Raw genomic sequence first — 16632 nt, 5'->3', positions numbered from 1 at the left:
CTGCTAGAATTTAATATAAAATATAATTTTTGATTCCTGTTTGTCACTTGAGATATATTTTCTAAACAGTAATAGTTTTCAATGTCAATGTATCAACTGTTATATTATAAGGTGTTAGATACTTTTGCCTTAAAAAAGTACGTCTTAGCACATTTTGCCTTAATCCATTTCAAAATTTTGCCTCCGCGCTATTTTGCCTCCTGTTTATTTCGCCTAAATATACAGGGTAGAGCAGCAAAACGTGGACTGTTAATTAAGAATTATTTTCTCATTAAAAATAAAAGGTTTAGTGATGCTTTTTTGATATTATGTTTCTGTAGTCCTTTTTACATATGCATAATTTACTAATTATTTAGTCATTTTATGATCATGAGTGGGCAACTAGCAAAAAAGCAGCGCATCTTAGATTTACAAGATGCTGGAGTTGATGTGATGAAGATTGGGAACATTGTTGACTGTTCTAGGAGCCTGGTTTTTAAGTTGGCCAAAATGAAAAAATATGGACAAGACCTTTTTAAGATTTCATGAAGTTCGAAGGCATAATTTAAAGACGAAAAAGAAGTTCTTGATAAGTTTGGAGAAGAATATAAAGGAAGACTCAAGTAAATGCATCTTCTTGTCAACGACTTCTCTGTGGCTCTTAGGACCATCAGAAGGGCTATAGAGCACAATTTGGGAATAATTTACTTCAAAGGGACCTCATGGCATCTTCTGAAAAAGGGCATGAAAGCCAGGAGGCTCGAGAGCTGCCAGAAAATCCTCACATGGATCAAGAAAAATGGGTCAATTGGGATAATTTTATTGGACAAGAAGGTTTATATATGGAAGTATATCTATATGTTTAGATTATTATTTTTTCTAATGTATAAATCAGACGTAGTTTATGTTTGAATTCTTTGGGACAATGGTATTCCTCTGGCTGTAAAAAAGTTTTCTTTCTCAATGTATCAACTGTCATATTATAGGGTGTTAGTTACTTTGTCTTGATCAATTTCACAACCCCCAGAACGACTGCTGGCTTGCAGAAACAAAAGAAAAGGTCCAAAGGGTTTACCACACCAAATATCCGGCCCACACAATGACCATTGGTGTTGAGACCTCTGACGGAAAGGAAAAGCCTCCATTCTTTTTCAAGATTGGAAAGAAAATCAGCAAGGAGGCCTACTATAAGGTGCTTAGTTACACCATCTTGCCATGGCTGATTACCAACTACCCAGAAAGTAACTACGCTTGGATTCAAGACGGACCCCCCTCTCTCACGTCCCCCAAGTGCCAAAAGTTATGCACAAATAATTCTGTACAAAGAGATATGTCCTTTTTCCTCACCAGATTTGAACCCACTATACTTTTCTATGCGGGGCACATTGGAGAGGGAAACCAACAGAACCTCATACCCAAATGTGGACTCACTGAAGTCCTCCATTGTGGCTGCATGGAACAACTTGTCAGAGGAGTTTGTCACCAACTCCTGCATGTCTTTCAGACATTAGGTAAAGCTGGGATTGATAAAGAAGATGAAGTTATTTAGTGAAAACGTTTTGCAAAGACCTTGTCTACATGTTTTTTAAACATTAGCTTTTTGCCTCTTATTTAAAATATAAAATTATTGATGTATTACTAAATCCTTCTCTCGAGTCCACGTTTTACTACCTTACCTCGTATATATATAAATGATGTTTATATGGCTTGACTATATTTTTTGGTTAAAATTAATGTTTCCTATGAATTTATAAATCCAAATATATGCAGTGATAAAAACAATAAATGGTTGTTTTCTTTTGAAAAATGAAAGAATTATATCCCAAAATTTAAATGCATACAAAAGATAATCTAAAAATCTTAGTTTATAATTAATTCAAGGGAAACATCAATTTCAATCAAAAAATACAATAAAGACATATAAACAGTATATATTAAGCCAAAATATCCTTGAAGGAAAATGGTTTCAACACAAAAGTCCTAAGGCGAAGTGATTTGAGGCAAGATGTCTAGAAGCAAAATAGCTTAAGGCGAAAGTACGAGCCACCATATTATAGTTGTCAACAAAACACAAATTATCATACGAATGAAATCCCATATTTTGCAAAATTAATTTTTTTACTGCGTTTCTTATTTATTCAACTATTTCAAATAATTATTATTATAAAATCATTACTCTAGTTGATTGATTTATTTTAATGATAAATAATTAATTATTTTCTATTTTTATGGCTCAAACAATTTATGTATCGGTCTTTTTATATGAAACCATCCCTTTTTTAATTTGTATTAATTTGTTATTATTTTACAATAAGAAAAGATTTTTTTTCCAACATATAACTATTTAACTTTAATTTCATAAATTGTAAATTCTTGTATTAAAACTATTAATAAAAATATCCCAGATTATCCACATCTTAATATGTAGGTACAGTTTATATACTTTTTTTTATACCTTGTTGTGCAAAAACTAACTTTAAATTAAGTTTAAAGTTATTAACCTTTATTATTAAAGCTGTATCTATTTCTTTAGTGCCTTGAAGTTGGCTTTCTTGAGAAAAAAATATATAAAGAATCATTTGGCTTATTTGAGGCTTTTATTTTCTGATTTGATTAATTTTACCGCTTTAATATCATAAACTGCTGTCAATATTTAGTTATCCAACCCATGAGATATGGGGATTATTATAAGCCTTCATTATGAGTAAATATGGGCATAAAGTAGAGAAAAATAACAGTTTTAAGATTAAGAAAATAAATCCAATTTGTACTATCATTCCTTTTTTTTTTTTTTGATCGTCTTAGCGTGAATATCCCATTTTGAATTATACATTTTTCCACTTACTTTTGGTGTCTTTCTTTAAAAAAACCATAATAATATAAATATACTTCAATATAACTATAATATTTTCCAGCACTAATGCTAATTTAAAAGTAGAAGATTCTTCTCTTTAATGCAGTAATTTAATTTTTTGCCCAAAATCATATAACAGACAGCTGATGATGCCAAGGGTCTTAATTCAGTAGAACAATATGATTTACTCCTGCCCTCTCTTTGTGATTTTATAAATGTAAATCCTTAGTTAGAAGTAACTAGGGTTGCTAGTTTTTTTGAGGTGAGTGAGGACGCATGCAGTAGCCATCTGGTTTCTCTGTTTTATTTTATGAGCTACTTGTTATTCACATTAAATAATTGACAATTCTGATTTAGTGGATAAAATTACTGGCTCCAAATTTGATTTTCTTAATGATAATAACAGTTTTCATAAAATGAGAATATATGAGTAACACTATCTTAAGATTAAATTTTTTGTTTAATGTATAAAAAAATTTAAATTTTGAAGTGTTGGTTTTTTGAATTTTTTTAGGATCCTGTTCAACGACCATTTCCTGGCAAGGTTGAAATCATTTATATAGTCATCATTATATTTATATGTGCAATGTACATGACTAAAGTACTAATATTTTCCTTCTCAATTGAATTTATTACTATGATTATGGCAAATTAATAATTATAGAACAGGGACTTTGTTTCACTATTAACTTTCAACGGAAATATTTGATATGGACGAATATAAATAAATCATATTTTCATTCTGTTGGAGGATTAAATTTATTTAAAATTATTTCTACATTTTATTTATTAAAACATCAATGATTATTTGTTATGTTAATTATATATCAAATCGTCATCTTTATCATTAAATTAAATAAATCCATAAAAGGCTAACAATTTTCCTTATTAATTTGACGTGTGTGGTTACTCTTTTTGTGTTATAAGTGACATTAATAACTTGAGTGATTTAAAGTATTTTTATCGAATTTGATTATAAATATGTATTCTAAAGTCGAAAAAGATCTCATATTGTTTCATTTTGGTTTCTGAGGACCGAATCTTATTATCTTACAATATTATAAGGTAAAGGAATAGTCCCATCAGCTTTGGAGTGACATAAAACATGACATGACTGTATGCAAAAGTAAGAAAAATAAAAAATAACTTGATAATCCTGACAATTCCAAAAAATATTTGGAAGGAGAACAGCTTAGCAGTCATGCCACCTTATTAGATCAGTTGCACGCAGCCGTGAGGGGAATTAAATAAACAAAAAGCTCACTCATTATATAGTGAGGACATATTGGTTGGAGATACTCAAATGTCGATCCTGCATGTCCAACTCCCATTTACACTTATAATGACATATACATGACAATGTTATTTAAACTAGCAGTTGCAAATACAATTTTGGTATCAATCAGGCTTGATTTTACTCCATATTTCCAAATGATGTAATCCAGTAATACTAGAGGATCTAAAGAGTGTACTCTTAAACAAAATTGGAAACTTTTTTAATATTAGTTGAAGGTTGACGGAACTAGACAAAATAAGTCTCAATAAGAAGAGAAGAGTTACAATAACAATGGTAAGAACTTTTAAAAAGGTCAATGAGTATTGTGGTGTGGAATGGTTCAAAGAGTTTTGAACCAGTAGTGAATCACTACCCAAAATATAATCCTACCCATGAAGCACCCAAACTAAAATATAGGAAACATAAGAACGCTTGGATTATAATGTGGACATTTATACAGATCCCGCCACTATACTACAGATTGTTTCATTGCAGATTAATTAAGTAAAAATTTAAAGAAGACAAAAAAAGAGGTAATTTTTATTTGGCGAAGTTCATACCTTGTATGTATGTAACAACTCAAAGAAGAAAATAAAAGAAAATGGAATCTCCTGAAGCAAACGATTTCTAGCAAATCAATATTTATGATTTTTTTATTCCACCTTTCTCTAGGAGTAAGAAAAAAAGGTTTAATAAAAAGTTTAGTTTATATTAAAACTGAAATTATATTCCTTCAAGATGTGAATACTCCTACCTCACCACCAATGAGCTGCCTTTTTTCAGTTACTAAAAATATCATTACTTCTTTATGGATTCTAGTAGGGATAGGGAATACTTTCTCCTAGTTCAAAAACAGTCGAACAACATAAATAGATGTTGCTGTTGGTCAGCCAGCAACTTCATCTGACCCCGTTACCTTTGACATTCCTTCTTTTTATCTATAGTTTATTTCCTGTTCTTTTTGCTTGTTCGTTAATATCGTACGCTATAATATTCTGAAAAATGAAATAAAGTAATGAATAAACCCAGATCCTTTGTTTCATATCATTCGTCTTCGTCGAGGTGGGTTTAATATAATTGCTTTTAATATTCATCCTCCAGCAATTCTACGGCACTTAAGAATTATTTTTTCCTCAACTCTTGGGAATATGCTAATAAAATTGTTAACCGATATTTAATTTGTTGGGATTTACATAAAACATGGAGGAAGAAAGATACAAGCTCTATTTCTAAAATAGCGGACAGAAATAGATTTATAGGCCAGTTTCAAATATTTTCAGTTTGTTTATTTTGTTCAATATTCCCTCTCAGGAATGTGGCAAAATTTACTAAATAGTTATCCATGCGTTTGGGAGTTTCCTAGTACTCCAAATTTAGAAAAATTCGATTATATTGAAGATTGTTGAAATTACAAAAACAAAAACTATATATTTGGCCTCAAAAAAGCTTTTAACAACATGATCATTCAGTAGTTGGCTATATTTGAGCTAATCATAATCAAAGAATTCCGAGCTACTCTGATCACACCTGTATCCCAAAATTTGAAGTCCTCTGTTAAGATTGGAAAGGCATTACAGTCATTATGGAACTCTTCTGTAAACAAGGTACACTATTACCCTTCATTTACGGACAAAAACTTAAATTGTAAAAAAAGAAAAAAAAATAGCATATTCATTAACCCCAAGGTGACTATGTAAATATAATGGTGAGACAACAATGGTCTTCTATAGAAGTCTGGTTGTTGTTAGCTGACTCAACTGACCTAGTGACGTCACTGTTGCGGCATTTAAGATAATTTCATAGAAGTGAAGTGCACTAATTTGTATCTGTTTTGCAAAAATGCCATCACCTCGTGGTTCAAAGCATGTTTGTGCTATGGTCTGCTTTCTGAATCCACGGGATGCCCAGTATTTTGCATTTCCTCAGAAAGATTTGATGCTCCAGCGTAATTGGATCTCAGTCAGCAGAAGAAAAGACCCAATCAATATTAAGAATGCCAAGATTTGTGATAGGTATTTTACATCCAATGATTTTGAGGGGAATCTCGAGGGTGAGCTTCTTGACTTAAAGACTAGGAAGAAATTCAAAAGTGATGTTGTCCCCTCACTCCACATTCCCTTTCCTTTCCCATTTTAGATTAACCCAAATCCTCCAGAGACATTCGTAAGGAAAGTTGCGAAAGGAAAAAGCTTGTAAAACAACTATTGGAAGCAAGTAACCTCCTGGAAACCAGTATTGAGTCGGAAACAGAGACGGATAATGAAATACCCACAAAAATGTGTAGTTGGATTTCTGAGTCCCAACAAGAGCCTTTGATTCAGACGCAAAGGTATCCCGAAACAACCTTTCAAAACTATGAAGACACAATTGACAAAAACGTATTTGAAAGGCTGCATAATCATCTAATTGAATTATATCTTAACTGGCAAAAAGAAATCATCATATCCTTTGTCGAAACCAGAACAAGAATGAGAGTAAATACCATTAATAAAAAGCTCAAACTGAAGAACGCAAGTGGTAATCTGAGAAAATTCCCTTGCTGCTATATATTATTTAGTCACCTTGATTAAACCTCACTCTTCCTTTCTTTAATTCTATTATTATGCCATTTTACGTTAGAAAAAATAAATAAATGTTTTGTACTCACAACTGCTTATGTCATTGTGAGATATGGACAAAATTGTTTTAAAAGGATATTCAAATATAAAGAAAATGTAATAGTGGTCAAATAAAAAATGTATTATTAAATAATTGCATTAAAACCAAGTATATCTTTGACTTTAAGTATAATTTTATTTGTTCTACATATTCAAGTGTATCCATCTGATGCAATAAACATTAACTTTTTTTTATTGCTGTCTAGCTCAAACAATGCTAAAAATAAGGAACTTAGGATTTAAATTTTCACTTTTTTATTTATTTTTATCCTCTTTAGCAAACTTTGAAGCACATAAAGGTTACAAAAATGCAACATAAATATCTTCTGATTTGGGCTATTCCCAACCAACGACGTACAGAAAAATCATGTTTGGAACTGCCGAGAAACGCCAAAAAGTGTGAGTAAAGCTATTGAGTTTATAAAAAGACAGTGATGGCAGCCAAAGAGACGTTTAGGCTTAGGCTCTAAGCCTAAGGCCTAAGGCTCAAAGGCTTAGTCAGGGTTTTTGATTTGAGCAGAAAAATTATGACCCATATTATCAAAAATAATCCGGGACTTAATGTGAGATGGGATTTGAAGGACTTTGATTGTACAAGAAAGCTTGATAGATACAAGTTGCTACTTAACATTCTCTGTTAAAAGATAAAAAGCCACTACACTTCTTGTACCTGTCAATATTTGATTATATTTTATTTGGCTATAAAAAAAGTAACTTTAAATACATATAATGAATAATTTATTTAAGTTTTTAAATAGTCAAATTCTATAATATTTAATGATGAGCACTCTAAAAGTTTAAGTAAGTGGGGTCAACAACTAGAATGTTATAATAATTTATTCACATAATGGAAAAGCTTTTTACATCTCTTCTGTTCATGCTTCATGATTTCATAACATACCTACACAATTATGTATTGTATCTATTTTTCATAGAAGGAAAAAACACACACAAATCAATACCGTTATTCACAATGTCTATGACACGTGTACAACTTCTTTACTGACTCTACTAGAAATATACAATCAAAAATAATAATGTATTGACAAAAAAAAATGTATATTCATACATGATTATATGCTGTTGTTGCATTTAAGAAATGAATATAAACCTTTATCCTTATCATTTTTTTTTATGACGGTATTCGGAGCTTGCGTTTAAAAAAGTTAGGACTGTATAAAGTATGAAAATTTTTTCATTTACCAGATATATATTTCAATTTCTGTTCAAAATGTATTTGATTTTTACTTCCGCTAATGAAGTTGAACGGAAGTTATGTATAGTAATCAAAATCGTGTATATTTTGGTCATGTTAAAAACAAATGAAAACGAAAATCAATATAGTAACTTTGAGAATTTAAACAATGTTTTGGAGTAGAGTACCTTTGCTGTCATGACGATTTTAGCTAGAATAAGCTGTAACAAGGGAGGAGGAGGAGAACGAAATAAACTATCATATTATCAAAAATTACTCTCATGTTGATCCTCAATTATATTCTGAGCCCGACAAGGTCTTACAATTTTAACTCAGCAACAAATCCTCAAATTTACTCTGCGTCATTTATGAGAACGCACAAATCTTAAATCAGGTTTCTAATTTAATTGAATGTAGAAGAAAAATAAATTATCACTTCAGGAATTAAATCAAAATGGCAACAGCAACATAAGAAATACATAATAAAGATGTGTTAATTAGGTACTACAACAAAATGAGATTGTAATATTAATATATATAACAATTATAAATTTAGATGTGATTTTAATTTAAAAATGGTTAAGGCCTAGCATCTTTCTTCTTTGATTAAAAACGGAAAAAGTGGAATTATATGCTCTCTATGAGTTAAGACCAAAGGATTATAAAGGCTATAGAAGCAAGTTACATCTAACATGATGATCCATCCCAAGAGATGCTCCTATTCATAACTCTGTATTGCAGGAGTTGAGAAAGAATGAAAATTCATCCTTTGAAAACTAACAGGCTTTACAAAAGAACAGAGCTTACTCCTTCCTAGTGAAGGATATTCCAGGATTAAAAAAAATTGATAAATCGATTCACGATGAGCAAGGAATTTAAATATTAAAAATATAATTAGTAATTTCTATATGTGAATTTGTTAGAAGTGTGCAGTATTCTATTGTGATAATACTAATAATTATAATTTATTACGGGTTATGACATAATAATCTTTACATTGAAATATGAGCCATTATTAAGATAATTTTGAATATGTGCTAGTACCCCCCCATAAAATGGGATCACTCAAAAAATACAAAATCAAACAAAAATTCTTGGATTTGCATATTTTTGGAATAATTTCTTTAAAATAAAATATGCAAAATATTTTTCTATAATATACATAGACAATGGTATTTCTTATAACTATGAATGATGAATAAGTTATAAGGGTCTAAAGGAAATGATCGTTTTTCATCATTTTTCAGGCCTAAATGAAAATATATCGTGTTCAAAACAAGGGACAGAATCAATAAAAACATTTTGATACTAATAAAAATCCGGTTTACAACAGTTTTATTCATCGTACTTCAATTTGATGTTTATTTTTATTGTAAAAATGACTCGGAACGAGAATAGTCACGAATTTCTATAATCTCAGATTTTTTGAAACATCATGGGCTAGATAAAAAAAAATGAGGTCAGTTTTGGATTCTGCATCATAGATAAATTATGTTTTTGGCTTCATTTCATTGGTAGAAATTTTGTGTTCCCTAGTGTTATTGAAGAGATACCATTTAAATACAAAGTAATGATAAGTACATGAAAGACGAACAATATCAATGAGGATTTGCTCGTAATTATAATTCTAACCCCTTGTTGAACTTGAAGTAAAATTGAAAATCGACATCGTAATAACTCTTGATCATATCTTTGCTAGATACCAAGTGGATTTGTGTTTATTTCCTTCATGTTTGAATGTTTGGGAGTAAAAAATCTTATCTGTCATGACTTTTTTTTATATGAAAAGATTAACCATAATTCCATTGTCGTTTCAATGACATAGAACATGTATTATCTATATGAATAAAGCAAAACTTGCCTTCCTGTCTGTATGTAATACGTATAAACATTTTTAATCTACAAAATAACATGTCGCCATATGTAGCAGGCGCTTTGCATGTATAATCAAGAGCGCCGTGATATTATTTCTCACGAGATTTCCTTCAGAAATATGGACTTCACTGGGCTCAAGGCCATACACATTTTTAAAAACCGATCGGTTCTTGAAATAAACAAAGAGAAAACAAAAGTAATCGCATCTATCAAGTCATACATTAAGATATACCACCCTGAATTCGAAATCGTAGAAATAACTAAGCTCCTTGGGATTTTCATTACTTCCAGCTCAAAAATAAGGGTTAAAGGCTAACAAAGGTGAGCTTATACATAGATGACAAAAGTCACATTTCTCAAAAATCCTCGCAAAACTTACTATTATATTCCCGTGAAAAATTCTCAAGTTACTTTCTTTCTTTTATGAGCACACACAAATGTTCCATCCGGTTTTTTGATTAATTGTATGTAGTAGAAAAGAATCCCCGCTACATAAAAATTAAATAATAATGACGACAGCATCTCAGGAAAAGAAAATTTACTCATCCGCTTGCCAACTCCCCCCACTAACCTCAAATATGCTTATACGATAAAAAATATTAGAAGTTAGTGGGGGATGTTAAGCAAAATAATAAAGTATCAACCAGTGTTTGAATTTTAAGCAGCGTTGGTCATGCAGAATAGGCTATTGAATGAGTGTAATTGACATGTAACGTCCTAAGTACAGTAAATCCTTGGGCTTTCCCTAAAAATGTCTATAGTTTATTATCCAAATAAGATATATCAAATATGTATTAAGAGAATTGGACGTACATTGCAATCAAAATATTCCTGTTTTAATTATAATTATAATACAATATAATAAGAACAAATTACATTTTTACTTGAATTTATAATTTACTATTTCATAGAACAGAATAATCATAAATGTAAAAGCACACTCAAAACTACAAATAGTTAATTTCACTCAGTTGATCTTCCGAATAAAAACTTAAAAAGGAACCAATAGATGAGCTCAATAAATGAAATAATGCTAAATCCAATACATAGTCCTAGAATCCCTCCAATCTGTCCCATAAACTCTATAGAACTTAATTTTTTATGCCGTTGATACTGCAAGATTGCCGATTTTTCAAAATAAAAATTGACAACAGATATATCTTTAGAATAGGCATCATATCTTTTATCAATTGATAATTGGTTTTGAATATTTACTTCCTTTGGTATAACCCGTATTGGGGACACATATTTTTTCTTAATGTAAGCTTTTGTTTTAGATTCAATGATGTCCTATTGATATAAAATGAATATTTACTCATGGATAGATAAATATCGTTTTGTTTATTCAGAATTACCTCGACAAATATTTGAGGCACTGGAAGATTTTCTGACTGGAAATTACAGAAATATGACATTTCCAAATTCAAAAAATTACAACTTCGGAAAGGAAGAGAAGAAAAAGAAGTGGTATAAATGGTTTCTTTGCAGTCTGGTTTGCAATCACATCCTACATCTTTGAAGTCCATACTGTCTCTGTAAATATTAATGGATACTTTGAAAAATAATTGACGAATGATTATGCATTCTATATAATACAGTCAAACCACGGAACTCGATTGCTTCATTACTAAACATATCCGGAATTTCACACAAAAGGGAAATAAAACTGTATGTCTGAAGTTTAAACAAAACTTCGGAGTCCGACTCAATTACTTGACTTTTGTAAATGAATTACACTTTGAACTTCTTCATCACATGTATTGATTATATACTCACGTATGAGTATATGCAGATACCAGATCATATTATCTGAGGTGTGCAAGTCCACATCCAAAGAATTACTAACACTCCACTTTAGTGTTCAGAGATTCAGCTACTCATCAATGTCAAGGTATGGGCCGTATTGTAGTTATTATATTTACCGTATTAAAATATGTTTATTTTGCTTTAATTATTCAAATCTGAACATATTTCTCTACAAGTTCTGTTTAAAAAAGGCAATGTTTGGGGGATCAAAATTTTGTCATTGAAAACTGATCAATTCATTTTAATTATTTATTATGAGAAAAATCTATTCGACAGCAAACTTCCAGAATAAATATGCATCTTATACTGGGATTTTAATGTATTTTTTTATGTGGCTTAAATTCATTACTCTATAAATTCCTTTGTTTTCCAGGGATCACAAATATTCACTTCCTCATCCAAAACTGGAAAAAACCAAGTAGTACAATTCGTATGTTCCTTTCCTAATAGTAGTCCACATTCAAACAGACAATTATTTCTGGTATAGTTTTGAAAATATGTCAATTTTTTCTCATGGGAAAAGTAGCAGTTTCTTTTCTCAGAGGAAATGTACTCCAAGTCTATGTCTGTCTTAATGTCTATTGCAGATATTTTTATATAGTTTTGTTCTCCTGTTCGTAAGGAAATGGAATGTCTTGAAAGAAGAGGATACTGTTGAACACCTCCAACATAGGCATGAAATCCCAGTACATCTGATGTTATAGTTGTAGATTCTATTAGATCAGTATTGGCATCTATCATCACAACTAATCCTTCATGTTTTCCATTTTTGGGAAATGGTCTCCTTCTTGAAAATATGAATAGGATGACATTCAGGATTTGAAATAAGGACTAAAATATTCAATACCTTCAAGGACCCAATTTGAAGATTCATTTGCTAGATTTTTTTCTTCTCTTTGAAGCTCTGAAAGTTTTTTTGAATATTTACTTTCACGAAACATATTTTCTGCTTTTTCTAAATTAAAGACACAGCAGAGCCCTTCATCTGTTGGAAAAGATTCAAACAAGGATGAACAGGAGATTTCTTGCTTTTTCCACCAACATTTTTTGATAAATGAAACTATATAAAGGTACAAATAATGGTGTGTTTTTGCTTTTTTCTAGTAAAAAAGTATTTACTTACTTTTCTGAATAGGTTTGAAACATCAAAACAGGGCATTTTGTCAAACCATAAGAGATGAAAAAGTTCATTGTATGCCTTGTCTTGATTTAAATCACTAAAAAATGTATCTATCCATTTTCTTACGAGACCAGAATATTGTCCAATATAATAAGCTTTTTCGGGTAGAAGTAGTTGATTGGTCGGTTTCTATGATATATTTTAACGTCAAACATGCAACTAAATCATATATATATGCATGTAAACTCACTTCTGCACTTTTTCTATAGGGACACATGGGTAGATTTTTAACACAAATTATATTTGCCTCTCGGTCACATTCACTTTTGAAAATTGTGCTTTTTTCCGCCATGGAAATCATAAGACACTGTCCCTCATTTGTTGTGTCGATCAATATATTTTCAGATCCTTCCAACTGTCTTGACAGGTAATTCATATCTGTTTGAAAAGGATCTACATCAATATGAAACGTTTTCGGAAGTAGATTTTTTTTAAATCGGAGAATAGATAAAATTACTGATAGATATTCTTTCTTTTTCATTTGAAATGTACTTCCATTCATTTGCTTACAGGCATCAGAATATCTTTCCTTTGGATATTTAGTCGGACTTATGAAGATGCACGTATTTCCATCCTTCCAAAAACCTTTTGGACAATCTGGTGAGCCTGGAGGCATAAAATATACAGTACATGAGATCAAATCTTGTTCTCAATTGATATCGTGTACCAAGTATCAACATAATTACATACCAACAATGGCAGAGCTTTTACAGGAATATGAACGTAAAATACAGGCAAATTTTAATTTGTTAGAGCAATTTGTATTCATGAATTGAATTGACGTGTTCTCAGCGATGTGAACTGCAATACAGGGATTACTATAATCCTTTATATCACTAGATATGCCATTCAAGTTATTTATTATTTCTTTAAATTCAATTTCGTCAATTTTCAATTCCACACGAAATTCTATTGGAACATGGAAATTATTTTTTATATCCATGATAACTTCAATTTCTTCTATCGTAAAGATTTCAAAAGAGTCTCCATTCATAGAAAAACAAAAAGACTCTACTTTACTTTTTATGTAAACTTTAGAACTAATAAAAATACAAGTGTTTTTTTCCTTAAAACATTCAAACATAGGGGCATTCGTATCTTGACACATCAACTGCAAAATAGAAGGAACCAAAAATTGAACAATATGTGGTTGTTGTACTTTAAAATGCAGTTATATCATAATAGTCTGCATCATCGTCGTCCTTGTCACTATCTTCAAACAAATCTGTTGTTTTATTCATGTTACAAGGATCAATTTGGTTTCGGGCAATACTTGCCCTAACAGTTGCGTCAGGATTAATGGATTTGATTATTTTGAGGGCTTGGTTTATGTTAATATTTCCAGTGTTGAAGAATTCCATGAGATATTCTAAACGTCACAAAGTAAATAAAAATATCATAATTAGTAGAATTTTCATAATTACGCTTAAGGTATTCTAATCCTTTGGGTTGAATATCTACGAGAGATATGTTTTGTGTGTTTTGGATGTATTTATCTAAGCAAAATTTGATGACTTTCTGTGTAACCTCTTTGATGTTTCTCTATATAAACAAATTGTTTTCGATTAGATCTATGATGGAATTATCCCACAAAGTTTTAAAAAATAGAATTGAAATCTCGTGTATTTAATAAGTTTCAACCTCAACAAAAAAAAACAAATGGTACAGGAGAAACTGTTGATTCCTTATTGGTTGGTAAACACAGAATTTAAACTCACCGTTACTTTTTAAGTGTATGAGCAATTATATCAAGTGTTTCTGTGCAAATGAGTTAGGGTACATGGGACTTCAAAAGTCTACCTTTAATCTTTTAAATATTTGTAAAAAAATCTTGCAGAAAAGATTAGTGCCTCTCACTAATAAAACTAATTAAAATGCGGGGCAGTGAGATTGATCACGGGCGAAAAGTAGTTTGTATCCTGCACTTACCTGATCCCTTCAGATGAATAATTATTGAAGAAACATGTCATCTCGTTATAGGGAAGACATTCTGTCATAATTTTTTAAATATTTTGTTGCTTCCATCTAGCATATTTTCAATTTGACTTATTAAACAAAAATATTAATTAACCCATCGATAGCACAGTCTTATCAACTTTTGACATCACTTTTAATCTAAGTACTAATTATTCTTAAAGTATAGCTCAATCAGGGTTGGGGTGTGACATAAAGATACCTTTCAATGAAAAAATACTTTCCTTTTAGCACAGAATAAAGTGCGGACCTTATGGGTCATGTATTGCCTGATTGGAACTCACACTGTTAAGAAATCAGACATACCTCAGGATTAGGTACACTCACCTCCCTCAAAGAGTCTTAGCCAATGTAAGACTAATATGGGGCTATGCCACGAAGCTGGAGCATAGATCGTAGAAAAATTGCCCCGTTCTCCCCGACAAAGTAAAAAAAAAACCCATCATTCCATGGCTTTCATAGAATAAATTGGTATTACAACCAAAACAACATTGATTTTTAAAAAAGTAAACAAAATAATAAAATATTTTTTTTCAAAAATGCCAAATTTTGTATTAAAACACAAAGAAAATAAAATAAAATGTATCCTTAAAAAAATTGTCACACCGATTTAAAAATTCTGAGTTATTCAGCCGAAAAACTAAAGTGGTATGAGTTACCTTAAAAAAAATAAAAAAAAAAGAAGTTGACTTGTGTCATTTTTAGGTAAAAATTCATCCTTTGTCAAAATAGGAAGCACATTTTAGGAAAGGAAGTCAAAAGTAACTACCCAAATTGTACATATGTAGTGTTGTATTAGTCCCTATTTATTTGGTTGTGGCCGGTGTTAGGACTGATCCTGTCAGTACTAGAAATTGTATTATTATAAAAAGAAGAAATACGGACCGACCTAACACTCTACATATGTCTTATATGATATTTGACTCACCTGGTTACAAAGAGTAATGGCGGGAAACTGAATTTTTTCGATGGGCAGACCCGTTGTTGTAACAGAAGTAAGTATTCTTTTCCCAGTCATCGTATGCATCTTTAGAAATAATTGAGGAAATAACAATAAATCCAATAACCATGGTGGCCCATATGAATCGTGTAAGTCCATTCCCCTTATCCTCAAAGATATATCGTATTCCATGACCCGTAGATACTTCAGCATAGTCCTTCAATGTTTTCTGGATTTTTTTATGTATGTCTAAATAAATATAAATAAATGAAATTATATTTCGTCAACTATTGGAGGAAAAATATCACCCATAGTTTCCTTCCTTTTCCTTGTTTGATCCTTCATGGTTGTTATCAAAATGTAAAAAGGTGTACATAACACACAGCTATATATATAAAATAAGATATCAAAGCTTTCCCCATTGCTGTAGCTTGAGTTATAATTATTTATTGCTTTTGTTGCGTTAATATCTAGTATTTATACATTAATCTCGTCTCTACTTCATTATTGATTATCAATAAACATTTAACTTAACAGCTAGTGGTCATTTATAACAATTATTATACACAATTAATTATATATTTGAATAGCATTAACACCATAAGTGAATGGCCTTTCCAGAAATTGTGGTAGTCTTATATTATTCATTAGATGATTATGATTAATTTTATCAGTCATAAGAACAGTCTTTATCGGTTTTTCATGGTAACTATGTCCTTTAAGCTGTTTAAGCTATATCATATCCTCTTTAAAAGAGACAAAATACCTAATGTTTCAAGTAGGAGGTGCGTGGCTAGAGCATATAATACTAAAGTATTATATGCTCTATCAATTATTTCATCTTGTCTTGGTAGTTATTTGCTTCAATCCTGGCTAGGAGTGAACAAAATAAAAAA

At 30.6% G+C, this 16632-nt stretch overlaps 1 protein-coding gene across 1 annotated transcript; it reads right to left on the bottom strand.

The window, feature by feature from the left end:
• Window positions 1–12524: 12524 nt before the first annotated feature.
• LOC139907224 (uncharacterized) lies at window positions 12525–16103 on the bottom strand. Its single transcript, XM_071893492.1, has 8 exons — window positions 16045–16103; window positions 15725–15985; window positions 14247–14364; window positions 13992–14191; window positions 13513–13933; window positions 13013–13428; window positions 12766–12951; window positions 12525–12702 (listed from the first exon to the last, which is right to left on the bottom strand). The coding sequence occupies exons 2-8, from the start codon at window positions 15947–15949 to the stop codon at window positions 12598–12600; spliced, it is 1671 nt and encodes a 556-aa protein (XP_071749593.1). The 5' UTR covers window positions 15950–15985; window positions 16045–16103; the 3' UTR covers window positions 12525–12597.
• Between the last annotated feature and the right edge of the window lie 529 nt (window positions 16104–16632).

Source organism: Lepeophtheirus salmonis, chromosome 14, assembly GCF_016086655.4.
Source record: "Lepeophtheirus salmonis chromosome 14, UVic_Lsal_1.4, whole genome shotgun sequence".
Lineage (NCBI taxonomy): Eukaryota > Metazoa > Arthropoda > Copepoda > Siphonostomatoida > Caligidae > Lepeophtheirus > Lepeophtheirus salmonis.
This window is presented reverse-complemented; position numbering and strand designations above follow the sequence as displayed.

Coding starts and splice junctions, on each gene's coding strand:
- LOC139907224 (XM_071893492.1), bottom strand. CDS start 15,949: ATGCTGAAGTATCTACGGGTCATGGAATACGATATATCTTTGAGGATA. Junction 14,365..15,724: donor CCATTACTCTTTGTAACCAG/GTGAGTCAAATA, acceptor TTGTTTATATAG/AGAAACATCAAAGAGGTTAC. Junction 13,934..13,991: donor CAGACTATTATGATATAACT/GCATTTTAAAGT, acceptor TCTATTTTGCAG/TTGATGTGTCAAGATACGAA.